The sequence below is a fragment of the Thunnus albacares genome, chromosome 16 (assembly GCF_914725855.1).
Source record: "Thunnus albacares chromosome 16, fThuAlb1.1, whole genome shotgun sequence".
NCBI lineage: Eukaryota > Metazoa > Chordata > Actinopteri > Scombriformes > Scombridae > Thunnus > Thunnus albacares.
Window position 1 is genome coordinate 25,689,206 of NC_058121.1, and position 20,444 is coordinate 25,709,649.

Here is a 20,444-nt window from a genome sequence, read left to right on the forward strand (position 1 = left end):
GACCCTGAAGATGTTGAACATGTTGGAGGTGATTTTTTTATTTCTGGCCTTTCACATCTTCCTGTATCTGCCATCCGACATTAAATGAATGTCACACAGTTTTAAACTGGTAATAATTTACTGATCCTAAATTCTATCAGTGATCAGTTAGTCTGTCCTTCGAAGTCGAACTTTCTGGTATCTAAATATGATGTTTAGGATGAATTTTTTTCGAATTATTTTCCTCCCCTAAGCACATGTCTTACATCATTTGTATTAATTACAGAAAATATCTGCAGGAATAATAATTATTTGTTATTTTTCTGATTTTCACAAGAACATCAGCTGAATAATTATGAAACGTACAATGATTGGTTTCCCAAAATGAGCCATTCATCTTTAATATTTCCTCATCAAAATCATCCACATGAAACAACATTTCTAGCAAAAATATAAAACGTGAAATAAATTCTCAGGCTGGAGACAGATCAGGATCAACGACGCTCTACAGTTCAGTCGTTTTTTTTTTTCTCAGGCAGGTTTCAACAGAAAGACAAAGAAAGACAATATAGCAGCTCGATTCTCAGCTCGTCTTCACCCAAAGTTTCAGAAAGAATCAATCTGAAAATAACTTGAATTTGTTTCTCTGCAAAAGTGTTTTATGAGGTCGAGTCTTGTCAAAATGCTCTGTTAGCATGTAATATGTGTTTACTGCTGTATTTGAAACGTTGTTGTTGTTTATTTGCCTAAAATGTGTTTCCTGAATTTATACAACAGAAGTTGGCGTGCACAAAGTTAGAATAAATGGCCACAGCTATTAAAATATTCAAATTTTCCTGTAACATGTTGACATTTAGCCTATAAGATTAAGCATGTTAGCATGTGAAAATGCTAACGTTTCCTGAGTCTCTACAACGAAGGTGGCGAGTGCAAATTGACATTACTCCGGCCCCAGGTTGACAAATATTCCTTTAACATATTGACATTTAGCATGTTAGCACAGTAATGTTACCCTGTGAAAATGCTAATATGTCCTGAATCTCCAAAACAGTGTTCTATATGTTAACATGCTAACTGTGAGCATGCAACGCCACACTCAGGACAAACTAGCCATTTTTGCCCAACCAGTGGTAAAATATAGTTGGCTCAATTTATTTTTTTTAATATATCCAATAATCTTGTTTTATGTTTTGTAATGATCTTTACAGCTTTCAGACTTGTAGTTCTTCAACTCAACTCTCATAATCATTGGAAACTTGAAGGGGACATATTCTGCACATTTCCAGGTCTATATTTATATTCTGGGGCTCTACTGGAATATTTTTGCATGATTTACAGTTTAAAAAACTCCTTATTTATCTTATACTGGCCCTTTATGCAGCCCCTCAGTTCAGCCTCTGTCTGAAACAGGCCGTTTTAGGTCCTGTCTCTTTAAGACTCCCCACCTGATGAGCCCACTCTGTTCTGATTGGTTTACTGACTTATGGCCTTAGCAACAACCTTAGCAACATAATCTACAGACCAGACGGTGACATTATTACGAGGAGGAAGTAGAGGTAACTTTGTTCAGAGCAGGCTGAAGCCCTGGATTTTGACTTGCAGGCATCATTTCTACATAATGTTAACCTCGAGTGTCGGAACTGTGACCATGTTTAACATCCAACGTCATAAAAATATATAAATAACAGAATATCACAAAAGCAGAATATGTCCCCCTTTTAAGGATGAAGTTTACTTTTTGCAGATGAACAAACCAGAAGTTATTATCAGTAAAATTCCCCTTTTAAAAGAGTTTCCCAATAGTGCAAAGACATCCCAACAAGAAACAACTAAAGAAATTATACTCAGTACATATTCAAGACATAACATGTTTGTTTCTTCTGTGTTCCAGTAAACGTCACATAACAACATTAACATCTCTTCTTCTACACAGCTTTATGTAAGAATGACGTAATAAAAATATGCTATTTGAGCTGAAAGAATATTAATTCTCTGGATTGGTTTTTAGCTAGCCCTTCTGCGGCTTAACTGGCAGTGCAGATGTTTATTCACGAGACAAAATGTTGAATTCTGGGAACAAATCTCACAGGGTCTGTTGGTTATGGCTTGTAGAAAAAGGCAGTGAAATAGGAAAAAGGTCAAATGTGTTAAAAATTTCTCTGGGACCTGAATTATCGCCGCAGTGAGCTTGTCACAGTGTCCTCACACAGCTGCCTGACCGACGGCGCCCTCGCACATCATCCCGCGCCGCGTTACGTAGAGCTTACGGTCTCCACGGTGACAGTTTCCAGGGACTACAGGGCATCCGCTGCGACCACATGGGGACTTCCTCAGGTTTGCTTTGTAAGAAATTTTGGCCCTGTGACGCCACTAAGGGTCCTCCTCCATGTCGTCCAGGTTGGGCGACATGATGAAGTGTTTGGGGTAGTGCAGGCCTCTCTCGTCGGCGTACTCCTCCCAGCGGGCGTCGTCGCTTTCGTGGGTGATGTAGCGCTCGCCGCGCCGCGTCTCGAACTCCCTGAGGTCCAGCCAGGTCTGGTAGTCCTGCAAGATGATGACAACGACAGTAAACAAAACGGCCAAGGAAATGCTGTTAAATTAATAATACAGGTTTTGCAATTTGATAACTTTGAACTTTGAAAACTGTGAACACTGCAGGATGTGTTTAGCTAAGCACTAAGGTAGTGTGTTTCTATATGCAGATGATATTCTGATATTTCCTCCTTGTTATGCATTTGTCCATGTAAACTAGATTGTGAGAGCAGTGTTGGGGAGAACGTTACTACTTTAATAACATAAGAGCGGCCAATATTTTGGATTTAAGGATCATTTATTTGCCAAGTATAGAAATACAAGGAATAGTTCAGCTTTCAAAACATGTGAAGACACTCATTCAGTAAAAAATCTAAGAAATAAAAATAAGCATAGACATGATAATCATTCAATAGTTTTGAGTCATTCTTTTAAGAAGAAAATTTCCAAATTTTCAGCTTCCAGCTTCTCAAATGTGAATATTTTCTGGTTTCTTTAGTCTTTTATGACAGTAAACTGAATATCTTTGGGTTGAGGACAAAACGAGACATTTGAGGACGTCACCTTGGACTTTAGGAGACAGTGATCATCATTTTCTGACATTTTATAGACAAAACAACTAATGGATTAATCGAGAATATAATCAACAGATTAATCAGTGACGTTCCTTCACTTTTTTCACTAAGTAGCACAGCAACACGACCAAACGCTACACGATTACAGCTTATCTTGGATAAAATAGGTCAGATCAGGATCAGTTCAGTTGTTTTTCTCAGACAGGTTTCCACAGAAAGACAATATAGCCACTCGATTCCCAGCTCGTCTTCACCCAAAGTTTCAGAAAGAATCACTTTGAAAATAACGTGAATTTGTTTCTCTGCATAAGTGTAAGACTTTGTAGAAGAACCTTTGATGTGCATCAGCCTTCTGTCTGCTCTTGAATTGAGTTTTATGGTAAAGAAAAATCCAAAAACAGTCAGAAATGTCATGTGACGGCATTTTTAGCCATGTTCGCAGCTTTGAAGATGGCTGTGTGGGTTTTCTTCCAATACTTCTGTTTGACTATGAGATGGATCGAGACATTCATGATTCTCGTCAGCTGAACCTTCACTTCAAAACCTTTCCAGCACCACTGGTTTTCAGATTTGAGTGTCTGTCCTGCTGCAGTGTATCTAATGGTTCTGAAAGTAAGAACCAGTCTGGTTACCTGCAGCCAGGGGTGGCTCAGTGACTTGTCCACACTGTAGCGCTTCCTCATCTTCACCTGCAGCAGGTTATTAATCAGGTCTGTCGCTGTGGAGAAGAACAAACAAATACTGTCAGCTTTAAGTCTCAAGTTTTTCCGTTCAGTCATGACAACAGTTTCTCCCAGTGGTGTCCCACTCAGACCAGTGACAAACTGTCTCCCTGCTGTCAGGAAATTAAAGGTAACCACAGATTTAAAATCAAAGTTTCTGTAGTCATTTAGGTTCCACGTCACTTAAACCCTGTTAAAACATTCACATCATACCGAAACATCTCAGTTCATTTAATGTAGAAATACAGAAATGTGATTTAGCAACCGTGTCTGTTTCATTTTCAGAGAGAAATAATTAACTGCTCAAATAAAACATGTTTTAAAGATGTAAGACTGTGAAAATGATAAACACGCAGCTGTTACCTTAAAGTGTGTCAAGTGTTAATCATATACTATACTGTATTTAGCCTTTTATAAACTTCTTCTCCAAACCACTGAGAGTTAAGACAGCTGATTCAATTAAATTTTATGAAACAAGACTGAACCAAAATATCCACAAAATTGGAAAATGTAGGATCTTAAATCACATTAGCGTCTTAAAAATACAGCTTTGCCTCATAAAAAAGGTTACCATGACATTTAAATATGCTTGTTGTTCATCTTTTAATTACAGAAATAACATTAATTATTTTTAAATAAATAACTATTGTTTAAAATAATATAAGATGTAGGCTCAGTGTTGCTGTAAATCTCATTTCCAGTTAACTTTTCTCACATCTACAACTTGTTTTGGTCTCATGTTGATGAATTTATTTTCTCTCCAGCACTACAAACCTCAGATGTTTTTGCATTTATTAGTCAGTCCTTGCGTTTACTTTGCCTAAAACTGCTTATTGACATAATAATAATTTCAGCTCTGGTATCTTTACGTCTCAGTTTGATATTTTAAACACCAGATTTGGTCCTTGAACGCAGCAGACATGACGGTTTCTTTACCCTCCTCTGAGATCTCCTTCCAGGGGTTGGCAGGGTACATGAAGGCAGCGTTCTGGATCTGGTCGTTGATGTCTTCGTCCTCGTTGAAGGGAAACGTCCCGCTCAGACTGACGTAGATGATGACGCCGACCGACCACATGTCCAGAGAACGGTTGTAGCCTTTGCTGCGGAGAACCTCAGGCGCCAAATACGCCGGAGTGCCGACGACAGAGCGACGGAACGACTTCTCCCCGATGATACGAGCAAAGCCGAAGTCACACAGCTTCACCTTGAGGAAGAGAGAGGTTGATACTTCCTTCAGAGTGGGACTACATTTCACTAATTAAGTTGTAAAAGATGTTTTTTTTCCTGATGAGCTCTGATGATGACGAAGATGATTTGTTCTAACCTGAGGGAAGGGTTCTGCTGAGGCCAGGAGAACGTTCTCGGGCTTCAGATCACAGTGGACGATGTTCTTGAAGTGAAGATGTCTGAGGGCCACCAGGATCTGTGGACACAAAACATGCAAATTGATATAATACCGACAGATCTTTCCTTCACTCGGACGTCATAATGAGTCCTTCCTACAGCTGTTTGCTGCGTAACCTTTCGTTGGTCTTTGCTTCGAAAGACTTTAAAAACAACGCTGCTGTTCCCTAAAAACTGTCCAATTTGTGTTGAACTTTGCATCAAAATCATCTTCTGAACAAAGTTGATAAATGGGCCTTGTGGATAAAAAGTCATGCTGCATTTTGTATCTAAAACACCATGTTTACAACTGTATTAATACATTTTTTTGGCCACTTGGGACAGCTGGAAACATCTAACATATTATCACCTTATAAATGTATCTGTTTACACATTCAGCAAACTGAGAGCAACATTATTATCCCACTGGAGTTGTGTTTGTGTCCACCCATTGAATGTAAGTTCCATATTCACTCTCCTTTTAGCTCTAGTTTGGTCTCCACCAACTCCTGAGAGAAATATCTGGCTCTTTAGCTGCTAGATGATCCATTTTCTTCACCAGCTAGTGTCTAACTTTGTCTGTCTGTCATTTGGTGATGTGCAGGTAGTGTACAATGTGTCTATCAGAGCTTGTTTGCTGAACAAAAACATTAAATGTGTCGTAAAACCAAACTTATGGGATGAAAACGGCAAATCAAATGTGGCCGCCATCGTTCAGAAGTTCCTGGTCGTCACTGACCTGTGTGACCAGGAACTTGGTGAGGCGTTCAGGCAGCCGGCTCCTCTCGCTGGATAAAATCATCTCCAACATGTCGCCGTGAAGCTTCTCCATGACGACGAACACCTGCTCGGGGGTCTCGAACATGCACTCCAGGTTAACGATCCCGGGGTGGTGGAGGTTCTGTCAGATGCAAGACGGGAACGTTAAAAGCTGAACACATAGGAGCGCGTACAGCTCGTTTACCCCCTTTATGATCAGGTTTGATATCACTTTATTCAAAGCTATCTTGATCTGTGAAGTCGTACCTGGAGGATGGCCACCTCGTTCCTCAGCTGGCTCTCCTGCTTGGTGGGAAACCTCATTTTGTCAATGATTTTGATCGCCACATCTCTGCCGGTCTTTCTGTGTTTACCTACGGAGGACGAGGGAGAACAGATCAACTTTTTTCTTTAATTCAGCTAAAATGAAAGAGAATGAGCAGAAAATGGCAGAAATGAAGGGAGAAACGGTGATGATCCACAACTTCAGCAGTTTTCATCATCTATAAGTCATTTATAAGCGCTGCCACACTGGTTTTGGTCCTCTGACACCAGTCTCACCTCCGTAGACGATCCCAAACTGTCCAGAGCCGAGAACCTCGTCAGCAAAGATCTGATACACTGAACTGATATCCTGAAGAAGAAAAGAGATCAAATTAAAATCTTAGAAAGTCAGGGATTTTCAGGACAGATGTACAGTATCTTCACTTGAGTATTAGTTAGTGACACTATACAGTATATGTTCTTTGATAGCTGAAAATGAAGCATGTTTTGTGTATCAACGTATGGAGGCTCCGAAGTGACAAATATCACATAATATAGCAGAGTGTGGGGGTAAATGGAAGAGAAAATAAATTCTTGTTGACACGCTAGCAGCTAAGCTATGATGGATTTCAGTGTGGGTCTGTCGGTCCACCACGTTGTTCAGTTAACAATCTCTACAACTATTGGATGGATTTCCAGTAAATTAAGACATTCATGGTCCCAGAAGAATTTTGATTTGTCCAACAGTTCATGACATACCTCTAAAACTGACTGAATTCCCATCAGCTTCAGCTGTACTTTGAGATTAATGCTGATATAGCATCCTAACACGCTAAATGCTATGCCAACATGCTAAGTGTACATACAGTGTGTTGACATGTTAAAGGACAAGTTCACAGTTTTTCAGGTCTGTCTTAAAAACAGTCAAGTTCTCAAATGAACAGTGAAACATGTTTTTCTTGCTGTAATCGTTCTTCCCGTTCATACTGAGCATCAGAAGATCCCTTCATCATCCTTTAAGGTTCTGAAATGTGTTGGAAGTGTTGATAACTTACCACGTTTTCTTGTATCTGGGAGTTGGACACTGATATGCTGATGGAGAGTTCCTCTGAGGAGACACAAGACAACATATACAGAATATAAACACAGAAACCGTAACACATAACTATCTCACTCTGGAGACGTGTGGGGGTTTCATTTTTCTAACCCCCACCCCCACCCCGAAATCATTAAACTCTCATTTCCTACGTTTCCTTGTTTATTAAAGAAAGAGGAGGTGACAGAGGAGATCAAACCGACAGATTTGTTTGTTCAATACGTGATGAAAGAAGAGCGAGGATGTTTCCAGCTGGGATCACAATAAACCAAACCATTTTTTCCAGATTTCACACTAATTAAAGCCTTTATTTCTCGTCTCCTCCTTTTTTTTTTGCTTTTAAGTACATGTGCAAATAAATTAAAATGACGTAATCTCCCTCAAAAGCGTCACAAACTGTTGCATGCTGTGTTAGTTCAGCCTGACATTCTGCGTAGAGGAAACCCGCCGCTGCAGACGCTGCCTGCGAGTGAATTTCCACTGATGAGCTGATATTGATTTCTGATTGCTGGCTGGGGTTTGATTGGGTCATCCCCCCCCCTCATGATCAATACCTGCAGTCTGCTGTAGGAAGGCAGCAGGTTGATATTTAGGTCACCGGTTAGGTCATCATTCAGAGAGTTTATGTAACTTTATTGATAAAATTTGAAACAATGGGAAGTTCGGATCCGCAGTGAAAGGCTTTTTCTGGTTTTCTGTTATTTATACACCGTTTAGATGTCTGATATTTATGTTAAACATGTTCAAAGTTCTGAAACTTGAGGTGAACCTATGTAGAAACGCTCCCTTCAAGTCAAAAACCAGGGCTTCAACCTGCTCTTTTGTTTGCGCCTCGCTGATGAGCTCAGGTTTATTCATGTGTCGTTCACGTCGTCTATTCTCTTATTTCAGATCTGATTTTGGCTCCGACATGTACGGATGTATTTCAGAAGTTGACATTTCCAGTAAAGAACCATAAAGAGTAGTGAAATCTTAGCTACTATCGTTTCATGGTTTGTTTACGTGGCCTCCTGAGCTGTGTGTATGTGTGTGTGTGTGTGTGTGTTCAGCTCTCGGTTCTTTTGTAGCTTCTAACTGAATCTCTGTGGTTTGAAGTTTAGTTTCTCTCCTGTTTGTACTTGTCAGATATCAGTCTAACAGCCTCCTTCCTGCTTTTGCTGCTTCGCAATAAAAAGTTTTTAAATGACAAAACTGGAGACGTTTTTTTTTTTAAACGTGTTTATAACTGAATTAGCGGATCTTCGTTAAATTTTGGTTTTATAACATATTTTAGTTTGTATTTATTGAAGAGTGCTGTACTTATTTCATGATGTCTTGAACCCTTTGTGTCTCTGTAGATTGAAACTAAAGCACTAAACTCTGCTGACTGCAGATAAACAAACCACAACGCGCCGGCTGTGAACGCAGCCTCCTTCCTGCTTTTGCTGCTTCGCATTAAAAGCTTAAAGATGACAAAACTGGAGACGTCTTTTTTGAAACATATTTATAACCGAATTAGTAGATCATCGTTATTCTTCTATAAAAAAAATTTGATACAGCAAGATCTATTGATATTTGAAGCTATTTGGTCATCAAATCAGTTATAAACAACGTTTCTGTTTGTACTCTTCGTCCCTGCAGCCACAGTGATACGTCAGATGAAGAGCTGCAGACGACCAGCTCACCTCCAACTACTAATAGGAGGAGCTAAAACAGCCTGTTTCAGACAAAAGCTCAGCCAAGATGCTGCATTAAGGCGCCAGTATAAAATAAATAAGGTAAATTATGCAAAGATATTCCAGTAGAGCCCCAGAATATAAATACAGACCTGGAAATGTGGAGTGTATATCTTCTATAATTCTACAATTCAAATTAAGCCTGTTTTCTGTTTGATCAGATATTTTCTGACCTGCTCATGTTTGTCATTCTATATGTGTTATTTCATAGTTTTGATGTCTTCAGTTTTATTCTACAATGTAGAAAATAGTACAAAAATAAAAGAAAAACCCTTGAATGAGTATGTGTGTCAAACTGTGCATGTATGATAAATATAACAATCTACACTGGACCATTTTGCATAATGAGTACTTTTACTTTTTTTACTTTAAGTACATATTGCAGACAATACTTATGTAGTTTTACTTAAATAAGATTTTCAATGCAGGACTTTAACTTGTAATTGAGTATTTTTTCATTGTGGTATTTCTACTTTTACTTCCACCGCTGGTTATATCACATATTTAGTTTGTATTTATTGAAGAGTGCTGTATTTATTTCATGTCTTATTTATTCAGTTAATATTGAACCCTTTGTGTCTCTGTAGATTGAAACTAAACTCTGCTGACTTCAGATAAACAACGCGCCGGCTGTGAACGCAGCCTCAAGGTTTGCGTGTCTCCTAATCACTATTAGACCAGAGTTTATGTAACTTTATTGACACCACAGTATCTGTATCAGAGCTGCTTTGGTTTTGATAACGTATTTTTTTTACATTTGCCTGATTTTACTGTATGTTTTTTTCATTTTTTTGTTTTTTTATTTATGTATCGTTGCCATCTGAAAGGCACATTATTGTATTGAGATGATAAAAAAAAAGACAAAAAGCCGTGTTACATAATCTGCCCATTACCTTATTGATGTCTGCTGCTATAATTTAATTGCATTACAAAACATCAATTTTTGGAAAGAAACTGAAGCTCGGCATTAATTACTCAACAGGTGGAAAACACAGCTGACTGCATCTCTCTCTCTCTCTCTCTCTCTCTCTCTCTCTCTAAAGTATAACTGTTTTATAACAATAAAGTTAATGGAGGCTTTTTTTTTTATGCCACGAGGTCCATTTAGTCATTTAGTAGCGGAGATCTCATTCTGGGATGCAACTTAAAACTCCTATTTTCATACAAAAAAAAAAAAAAGTCACTTTAACCTGAGATGAATCAGAGCGAGATGAAGCGGAAAATCCTCTGAAATCCTTTCAATCATGTTAAAATGTGTGCGTGTGTGTGTGTGTGTGTGCGTGTGTGTGTGTGTGTTGAGGTGGTTGTATAACAGTTTCAGTCTCCTGAAATAATATTTAGTATATATTACTACCATTAAAACATTAAAAAAAATAACCATATCAGAGTCTAATCTGATTTGAGGTACGACTCCATTACCGTGTCAAAGGTTAAAGACGTGCAGTAAAATTAACAAGGTCGCAAGTTCAATTCCTCTGCTACGCTCAAAAGGTGGAGCTTCCTGATTAGAATGAACATCTGCCTTTGGTTACATACAAGACATTAATAAAGATATATGTAGATATACAGTAGATATTCATAAATCCGTTACCAAGTTTGTACGTTAAGTTCTTGGTAACGACTGTTAAATTAGTGGTTTACTACATCTGGTTGCTAGAAAACATCTGTAGCATCACGATCTGTTACCTCTGAACAGAACAGTCGTAGGAGCCAAATTATGTATTAAACATACATGACAATATTTTGATAATGATAATGTAGGTATGACTTATTTATTTACCGTATTGTCCCAAATATAAGATCACCCCCCTTTTACAACAGCTGCAGCTTTGTCAACAACACACTTTCACGCTTGTCCTGTTGGGGAAGTTTTCCCTGAGATTCTATTAATCCATGAAGAAGAGAGTTCACGTCTTTGAAGCCTTTTCTCTCGTAAAAGTGAACTAAAGCCATTGAAGTAAATCTCGATCTATGAGAGCAGTAATTCTGTTTGACAGATGATTTAAATCCTCGTTATGTTTCTGCAGTAAAGTCGTCGTTTTTGACTGACTTTGACTGACTCTAACAGACTCGCTACAAACAGAGTGGGAGAAACTCGCTAGCATAGCAACATTAAGGCTACAAACAACCCATAATGCAACACTCTCTCATGACTGCTCTCTTCATTCAAAAAGAACGTCTGTGTCTAGTCATTGAAGATAATACGAGCCTCACATTTTCAAACCTTTGGGCTCATACGGTATATATACGTACACATGGTGGGTGTTTCAGTTGGTAGTATTCATGTAGTTTAGCGCCGCAACTGACAATTGTTTTCATTATTGATTAATCTGTCGATGATCTTCTCGATTAATCGATTAGTTGCTCGGTGCATAAAATGTCAGAAAATTTTTAAAAAGTCCAAGATAGCGTCCTCAAATGTCTCGTTTTGTCCACAACCCAAAGATATTCAGTTTACTGTCAAAGAAACCAGAAAATATTTACATTTGAGAAGCTGGAAAACGACTCAAAATGATTAATCGATTATCAGCATAGTTGGTGATTAGTTTAATAGTTGGCAACTAATCGATTAAGAGACTAATCATTGCAGCTCTGATGTAGTAATTACTCTAAACTAACTAATGTTAATTGGTCATTCTGACATTTTATAGACCAAACGATTAATTGAGAAAATAATCAGCAGATTAATTGATAATGAAAATAATTGTTAGACCAAACCAACCGTACAGTGAACAGTGACAACACTACCTTTTGATGTCTGGAAAAATAAAATTCAGGTGAAAATCATCAAAAACAATGATAGCCATCAGCTATGTTTTGACTACTTTTCATTTACTTTTATATTTTTACACTGAAGACAACATGAAGTTGGATTAAAGCAGCCGTTACTCACTGTGGTCCTTCCCCTGGCCGGGCCCGGTGCCGACGCTGGCCTTGGGTGTGACGGGCATCATCGCCTGCCGGATGGCCTTCTCCCAGCTCTGGCCCACGTCCCGCCCCACACCGGACGCCGCCAGGACCGGGTTGTGGTACAGGCCACCGTTGTCCTCCCCGACATAGTACACCATGTTGGCCGTGATCACCTCGAAGCAGTGCGGGTTGCTGCCCTGAGCCAGGCTGCCAAAGTCCTGCGCCGGCTCCACCTGCAGGATCTCCGACAAGGGGATCTCCTACAGTTCAGGAGAGAATCAATTAATCGTTTTGAGAGATTTTTTTAAAGAAAAAATGCAAAAATTCTTTGGTTTCCAGCTTCTTAAACGTGTAAACTGAATATTTTTGGCTTGTGTACAAAACAAGACAACAGTGATCAACATTTTTCACCATTTTGTGCCCAAAACAACAAATTGCTTCATCGAGAAAACAATCAAACAGATTGATTGGTAATGAAAACAGCTGTTAGTTGCAGCCCTACCTCCAACCTGTCATGTCAAATAGAAAATTTAGATTTCTGTCCTCATCACAGGTCACATACCAGCTCAGTAAGACACCAAAGTAAAACAGAAAGTTCTCCTCTTGTGCGTCGTACCTCCACTTTCAGCTCAGGAAGTCAAACTTCTGCCCTTCAGATTTTGGGGAGACGATATTTCCAGAATGAGATAGAAGAGTCATCTCTGTCCGCAAGGCCTTGAGACAATCCGTAAGATTCAGTTCACTCCTCCCGGCTCCCTCCATCCTAACATCTCTCCTCTCTCTGCTGAACTGCGAGACGCACTTTGAATTTCAGTGTTTAAAACTTCCCTTCCTTCCTGCTCTGCCAGAGTGAATCCCCCTCCACCCCTCCGAAAAAACCTAAACCCTGCCAGATCAAACATATAAAGGAGAGCGATCGGCCCAGTGGTGTCTTTATGCCCCTCGGTGTCATCTAAACGTCTTGTGTTTTGCCAAGTTCGCCGGCCTCCTCCTCAACCCCCCCCCCCCCCCAAACCCCACCCTCCCCATCGGCGTCTATTCATCCCACCGCTCTGATTAAAAAGCAGGACGTGCCTCAGCCTCTTTGGGCACGAGGCAGCGTGGCGACGAGCCAGAGAGACGGCAGGGAAGCGACCCGAAACCCTCAGCGAGTCTCGTTCCCCCCCGCCCCCCCCTCCCCTCATGCCTCTCCTGCGCTGCTCCCGCTCTCTCGCTTTCCCTTCAAAAAGGAAGGTTACTTAGTGGTAAAGGTCAGCAGGTCGCTGGCAGACGCGAGATGAAAGGAGGTGGAATGCGCGGAGAGAATGAAAGAGGGAAATGATAGAGCATGAAAAGAGCTGCAGCTGCAATGACCTGAATTCAAATGTGATCAGATATTTCCAGGAAACAAATTTTCCTAGTTTTTGAGTTCAACTTCCAACTAAAGCTGCAATAATTAGACGATTAATCGATAAGTCGACTGAGAAAATTAATCACCGACTATTTTGATGATCAAAATAATCATTCGAGTCATTTTCTTAAGAAAAAAATGCCCAAATTCTCTGATTCAAGCTTCTTAAATGTGAATATTTTCTGGTTTCTTTTGTCCCCTGTGACAGTAAACTGAATATCTTTGGATTTTGGACAAAACAAGACATTTTAAGTTGATTCTTGAGAAAGAGAGATTGACTTTTCTCACCATTTTCTGTCATTTTAAAGACCAAATGACAAATGGATTGATCGGAAAAAAACTACCGTTAGAAGAGAACCTGAATCAAGATATTAAAGTCTCGCTTCATGTCTCATAGACGATGTTAATCCGGGTCGATACTGTACAGATTTAGTCAGATTTTAACCCTGAATTCGTTGCCCCCCGACTTATTATAGTATCGGCCCAAATTTCTACCAGAGCTGTCGTTGTTTGAAATGCAGTTTGAGGTCATGACATCTAATTAATCACCTGAACGACAGGTCAGAAATTTTGCTCAGCTGTCTGCAGTTCCAGCAGCTCCACGGTCTGATTTCCCAACATGGCTGCTGTCCAAAGATGCCTTATAAACTGTAGTGAGCTTGTTTTAATGTTATTGTTTTATATTTTACATATTGTGTCTATAACTGTAGTCTTGACTGAGACCGCCGTGATATAAACCTGACAGATCGTATTGTCTGCATCACCCAGATATCTGCAGCTCCGTATTTTTCTTTTTCTTCGTACTTTTCCGTTCATAGTTGTACTGCACAAAGTAACGCTGCCTTTCTGTCTTTTTGTCAACATTGTTGAGGTTTTGTTTAAATAAACTTGTCACTGGACAAAACTGACCGGAGGTTCCCTGCTTACATTCAGTGTGAGCGTAAACGTCACAGTTTCTGGCCGTGCAAAAAGGCTGATTGTTGTGTCTGAGCAACTTAAAGGTTAGGTTGACACTTTTTCAAGTGTGTCTCAAAACATCAGTTAAGTGTCCATATGAACAGTGAAAGAGGTTTTCCTCGCTGTAATCATTCCTCCTGTTCATACTGGATGTTAAAAGATCCTTTAAATGTGTTTTCAATGTAAGTGATGGAGGCCAAAATCCACAGTGTGTCATTTAAAAGTTGATGTGAAGCTTCTATGAGTCTTCAGCAGTCTGAGTTAGTCATATCAAGTGGATATCTGACACATTTACAGTCTTTTTAGCATCAAATTCCCTCTTTCGGTGGAAGTATAGTAACAAAAAGAGGAACTTTGGCACTAAAAAGACTGTAACGTTGAAAGATATCTACTTGATTTGACTCATTTAGACGCTGAAGCTTCATATTAGCTTCAGATAAACTTTTAAATACATTTTTGCACAGAAGGAGGACTGTGGATTTTGTCCTCCATCGCTTACACTGTAAGTGCATTATGAAGACATAATGCACTTACATGAATGAAAGAAGACAAACTCTCCTGGTTAAATGATCGGTACTATCAACTCGCCATAAAATATCTGGCTTTTTAATAAAAACTGAAAGATAAGTTAAGCTAATTCTTGACCTTGGAAACACTAGTTGACACCACAAGGTCCATTAAAGAGTAACTACACACCCTCCATTCCTCCCAGCATATTTAAATAATGCAGTTACTGTACAGGACAACGACTGTAGGGGGCGTGGCCTGGTGGCTACGTAGTGTGTGACACAGGAAGTAAGGGGACACCGATTGACCACCACTCAGTGTAGCGTGAACAGCGATGTAGAGCTGGTAGTCGCTGCTGTCGGACTCTCCATGTCTGCGCTGGAGCTTGGACCGTCACCAGAAGCTCAATCATGGCCCTTTAAGCACCAAACGGTCAATTCTATGTCAGCATCGGCCTTGCGTGGTCCAGGGCTGATTTAAAACAGTAGATGGCGTGTTGAACCATTTTCAACCCATGAAATACCGATTTTTATAAATTTGCACTGATGTGTTTCATCACAGTACAGTCATATAAGCTCAAAGATCATCTCTTTAGCTCAGAATCCATGTGTGGTTGAAATGTCCAGTCAGTATTTTCCTTTATTTGCTTCATTTACTTTCTATATAAGTTCCTAAAAAAATGTGTCATATGTTAGTGGAAGGTTACCACCTGCTGAAAACATCCTGATCTGATAAGAATAATTACAGCGAATAATCTGGTTATAATAAGACGGTGATATGTGTTCATGTCTGATAAGCTGCACGGTGTGTGTGTGTGTTACTGTATGAACCCGACTCCCTCCAGTCACCTCTTAACGTCGCTGCTTTGTTTGGCCGAGCAGCTGAAACCAGATCTGAGCCGACCGGGTCTCCTACCTTGTAATACTTGGCTCCGCTTTCATTCTGAAACAGAGTCAGACTCTTGCTGTCCAGCCTCCAGTAATGTCTCTTCCTCTGCAACGAGAGAACAGGTCATCAGGAAAGACAGATTGAGAGAAGTATCTGGTTTCTAAAAGTGTCGTGCGGTTTGTCTCAGTGGGACTGACAGCGGTGGAAGAAGAACTCAGATCCTTTACTTAAGTAAAAGTACCAATACAGCAATGTAAAAATACTCCATTACAAGTAAAAGTCCTGCATGATATATCCTATTACAGTAAAAGTAGTAAAAGTAAAAGTATTATGATCTTGATGTAGTTAAAGTATTGCAGTAAAAGTAGTGGTTTGGTCCCTCTGACTGATATATTATTATATATGACATCATTAGATTATTAATAGTGAAGCATCAGTGTTAGAGCAGCATGTTACTGTTGTAGCTGCTGGAGGTGGAGCTAGTTTACACTACTTTATATACAGTTAGCTAGTTTAGTCCAGTGGTTCCCAACCTAGGGGTGGGGCCCCTCCAAAGGGTCAGCAGATAAATCTGAGGGGTCGTGAGATGATTAATGGGAGAGGAAAGAAGAAAAAACAAAGTTCTGATACACAAATCTGTTTTCAGTTTTTGGACTTCTTCTCTAATCTTTGATTTTTGCTGAAATATTGGATCATTTGAACATTTATTGAAATGAATCCATGTGAGAAGTTTAGAGGGAAAAATCACTATTTGGTGGAGCTGTTAACAACTCATAGACATGTGAAATGTGACCCCGACTACACACTGCTTTTTGTAAGACGTCAAAAGCCAAAAAGGTTGGAAACCACTGGTTTCATCTTTAACAATGTGTTGTATTTTAAAGCTTGTTATATTATCCATTGTGTCAAATCTTCATCTGAAAAGTAACTAAAGCTGTCAAATAAATGTAGTGGAGTAGAAAGTACAATATTTCCCTCTGAAATGTAGTGGAGTGGAAGTATAAAGTAGCATCACATGGAAATACTCAAGTAAAGTACAAGTACTTGATTAAAGATACTTAATTACTTTGCACCACTGGGTAATGATGATAATGATGATGCCGAGGTTCTGTATACATCACTATATTCTACATACCACTCATCACAGTGTACTGTTTTTGCTTTTCTTGTTGTAGGTTTAGTGTATATTTCATCTGGCTGTGTGTTTATTAGGTTAAATGTTTGCCTTACATTGTGTTTACAAATGTAAATGTGTAATTCATGTGTTTGTATGCGAGGTGTAGTATATGTGCTGTGCGTTTGATGGCGTCTCACCAGGTTGTCCCGGCTGGTGTAGTGCACCATCCAGCCCTCTTTAACCATTGTGGAGCTTTTCCTCTTGGTGTGTTTGATGGACTGAACCACACGCATCAGAGGGATGTTACTGCTGGTGGACGGGCTGCATCACAACAAACACAAGAAGAAGCATTTTAGGAAACCCATTAACACTAATCATTAAGAATACAGACCGAAACTGACAATACGTGACTTTTATTCTGCTTTTTAACACAATAAAAGCTTCCCTTTGGGGAGTCGATGGAGCTGTTGATCAATAATACTTGAAAACTGCCAAATTGACCTCATTCTCAAGCCTAAAAGAATCTAACTCACTGCTATCTAATGTCAAAATGGGATATTTATCATTTTTAAAATGACAAAGAACTAATGAAAAACTAATTTAACATTTTACAATGACTGAAAAAAGGAGTTAAAACTGTTTGCATGTCCACCATCTGCATTATTCTATTAAACGGTAAAGGTCCAAATACTGAATCAAAAGTATGAATGAATTGTTGTCACGTCTTGGCACCGGACAGACAGAGGAAATCCAGAAATCCAGAGAACGGAAGTTGTCACCTGATGGCTCGGAGCGTCTCGTCGTCTTTCTCGCCGTCCATGCAGGAACCCTCGATAAAGAAGAGCTTGTCGTCGGGCGTGGACGGCTCGTCCTGCTCGTCCATGCTGTGGCCGCCGTCGCTGTTGACGTCACAGTTGTCCACCTCCATGGTCGCCTCGGAGTCCAGACTGGGACTGGCCGGCTCTGCAGAAACACACAGTCAAGAGTTTGATACAGGACATAAAAACTTACAGACAGTTCAGAGGCTGAACTGAGGGGCTGCATAAAGGGTCAGTATAAGATAAGTAAGCAGTTTTTAACTGTAAATCATGCAAAGATATTCCAGTAGAGCCCCGAAATTTAAATATAGACCTGGAAATGTGCATATTAGTTCCCCATTAATGATAATGCAGAACACAGCAATATTTTAGTGTGCTTTCAACTTTGTGGTAACATTTTGGGAAGGGACATTTCCTCTTTCAACATGACAATTACCCTGAGCACAAAGCCAGGTCCATAAAGAAATGGTTTTCCCAGTTTGGTGTTGAAGAACTTGACTATGGCCGGCACAGAGCCTCAACCCCATTCAACATCTTTAGGATGAGTTAGATTGCATATTAATGCCCATGGTTTTGTAATGAGATGTCCAGCAATCATATATAGGTGTAATAATACAGTATATATTATGTATAATAAAGGGTCAGTATAAGATAAATAAGCAGTTTTTTGAGATAGATATTCCAGTAGACAGATTAAAAATTATAGACATGGAAACGTGCAGAATACGCCCCCTTTTAAAAGAAATTAAGAACACAACTTCTTATTTGACGTAAAAGAAACCAAGTCAAACCGACTCACCTCCGTTAAAGTCGACCTCACCGAGGCAGTCTCTGGGAACTTTGGCCGCACATCTCTTATGGCAGTTAAATTTACAATCTAAAATAGAAAGAAAAAACATTCAGCATCTTAGAAAATGTGCTTTTTATATCTATTGCCAAGCCTATGAATGTAAATTTTGTATTGTGTATACTGTAACGCCATGTATGACACTTTAATTTCCCTGCTAGGGATCAATAATTTCTTTCTAAATTTCTGTGTCGTCACCTTTGCACTGCATCCCCTGGCGGAAGAGGCCCTTCAGCAGGCGTTTGCAGTACTGGCAGATGGTGGGACGAGTGTAGGTGTGAACGGAGAAGGTGTGAGGGACTTTGACCCGACCCAGGACCATCTTCTCCATCCAGATGGGACGACCGCTCAGTAGGGAGTTACGCTTCCCGGCGCCCAGGAGGGGGCGCTGCTTAAACCAGGAGGGAGGAGAGGCAAGGGAGGGGAGGGTGAGATGGAGAAAAAAGAAGAAAAGACAAAAATAATTAATTCAAATGAATGTTTTGTCTCATTCGTGTACAGTAAACCTGCTTCTAAATAACTTAATTTCATTGCTTTTTATTTCTCCTCTCAGCTCCTGAATGTGAGGGGGGGTTTTTTTTTACATCTGGCTGTAACTATGACACTGTTAATCCAACTCCTACTTCTGAAAAAGCCCTCTTTAGACCCAAACTTCCTGGATAACTTTTACAAACTGCTCTTTCTCTCTACGGTTTTAGAAAAAAAGTTTTTGCTGAACAATTGACTGCTTTTTTAAAACAGACACAGACTCTTTGAGACATTCCAGTTGAGATTTAGGGCAAACCACAGCACAGAGACTGCACTCCTTAAAGTGATGAATGATCTGCTGGATGCTGCTGATGCTGGAAAATCTTCAGTCTCTTAGATCTAAGTGCTGCATTCAACACTGTCGATCGTTCTATTTTATTGGAACGTCTCCAACACTGGGTTGGCATCTCTGGTTCGGGTTTTAAAGTGGTTTTATTCTTATTTACAAGATAGATTTTTTTTTAGTGCAGCCATTGGCAAGTCACAGTCATCCTCTGTGAAGATGACCTGCAGGGGTACCTCAGGGCTCTGTCCTCGGACCACTCTTGTTCTCTCTCTACATGTTATTCCAGGGTCATGTCATCCGCAGGCACAATGTGAGCTTTCATTTCTATGCAGATGATACTCACTTGTATCTCTCTTAACCCAAATGTTTTTTTTTTATCAAATTAATACATGAAACAACTGCATCATTGACCTCAAATGTTGGACAGCCCAGCATTTCCTGCAGCCAATTATTATTGACCCTGGCACAGTTAATCCTTATACCTCAAACATCTGGGTTCTCTGTCCAAAAATAAAGTCCACAACTGCAAAAATCACTTTTGATAACCACCTCAGCTTGAACAAGCATGATTACACAGTTGTCCAGTCTTGTTTTTTGCAGCTCAGGAGACACTCCAAGATAAGTTCAGTTTCATCCAGTAGAAATCTAGAGACTGTCATAAATGTTTTTATTTCTTCTCGCCTGGACTATTGTAACTCTCTCTACACATGTCTGAGCCAACAGAGTCTACATAAATTACAGCTTGTCCAAAACGCAGCAGCCAGACACCTCACCAAAACCAAAAACAGAGAGCACATTACTCCTATTTGTCTTCTTTTGGCATCCAGTAAATGTTAGAATTGATTTTCAGATATTATTGATGACTTTTAAAGGCCTGTTCTGGACTCACACCCAAGTCTCAGATCTTCTGCCACCATACGTCTTCAGCCAAGGCTCCGCTAGCCGTTCCACAATCTCGGCTGAGGACCTTTTCTGTTAGGGCCCCCGGTCTCTGGAACAACCTCCCTGAGGAGCTCAGACTAGCGAGCTCCTTATCCTCTTTTAACTCCAGTGAGCTCTGATAAACCTCCACACTCCTGCGGGCTTAAGAGGCACTCGGGCACTGTGACAGTATCCGAGGGTCCGTCCCAATACCCACACCTGCTGTAATTGCAAGTAGTCGAGTGGCTAC

General features: G+C 40.0%; 1 protein-coding gene across 2 annotated transcripts in view; it reads right to left on the reverse strand.

Moving 5' to 3' along the window:
- Nucleotides 1-1,412: 1,412 nt before the first annotated feature.
- Nucleotides 1,413-20,444, reverse strand: part of LOC122965419 (serine/threonine-protein kinase D3-like) — a 58,075-nt gene continuing 39,043 nt past the window's right edge. The window contains exons 6-19 of one of the 2 annotated variants that reach the window (XM_044329501.1): nucleotides 18,658-18,850; nucleotides 18,412-18,489; nucleotides 17,574-17,757; nucleotides 16,992-17,115; nucleotides 15,705-15,782; nucleotides 11,919-12,195; nucleotides 7,270-7,322; nucleotides 6,512-6,584; nucleotides 6,218-6,324; nucleotides 5,931-6,092; nucleotides 5,133-5,231; nucleotides 4,745-5,012; nucleotides 3,719-3,804; nucleotides 1,413-2,523 (exon numbers count right to left, since the gene is read on the reverse strand). In XM_044329501.1, coding sequence (XP_044185436.1) covers nucleotides 2,350-2,523; nucleotides 3,719-3,804; nucleotides 4,745-5,012; nucleotides 5,133-5,231; nucleotides 5,931-6,092; nucleotides 6,218-6,324; nucleotides 6,512-6,584; nucleotides 7,270-7,322; nucleotides 11,919-12,195; nucleotides 15,705-15,782; nucleotides 16,992-17,115; nucleotides 17,574-17,757; nucleotides 18,412-18,489; nucleotides 18,658-18,850 — 1,956 coding nt within the window. In that variant the 3' untranslated portion in view covers nucleotides 1,413-2,349. The remainder of the gene's footprint in view (nucleotides 2,524-3,718; nucleotides 3,805-4,744; nucleotides 5,013-5,132; nucleotides 5,232-5,930; nucleotides 6,093-6,217; nucleotides 6,325-6,511; nucleotides 6,585-7,269; nucleotides 7,323-11,918; nucleotides 12,196-15,704; nucleotides 15,783-16,991; nucleotides 17,116-17,573; nucleotides 17,758-18,411; nucleotides 18,490-18,657; nucleotides 18,851-20,444) is intronic. The other variant, XM_044329503.1, reaches the window with a different exon arrangement.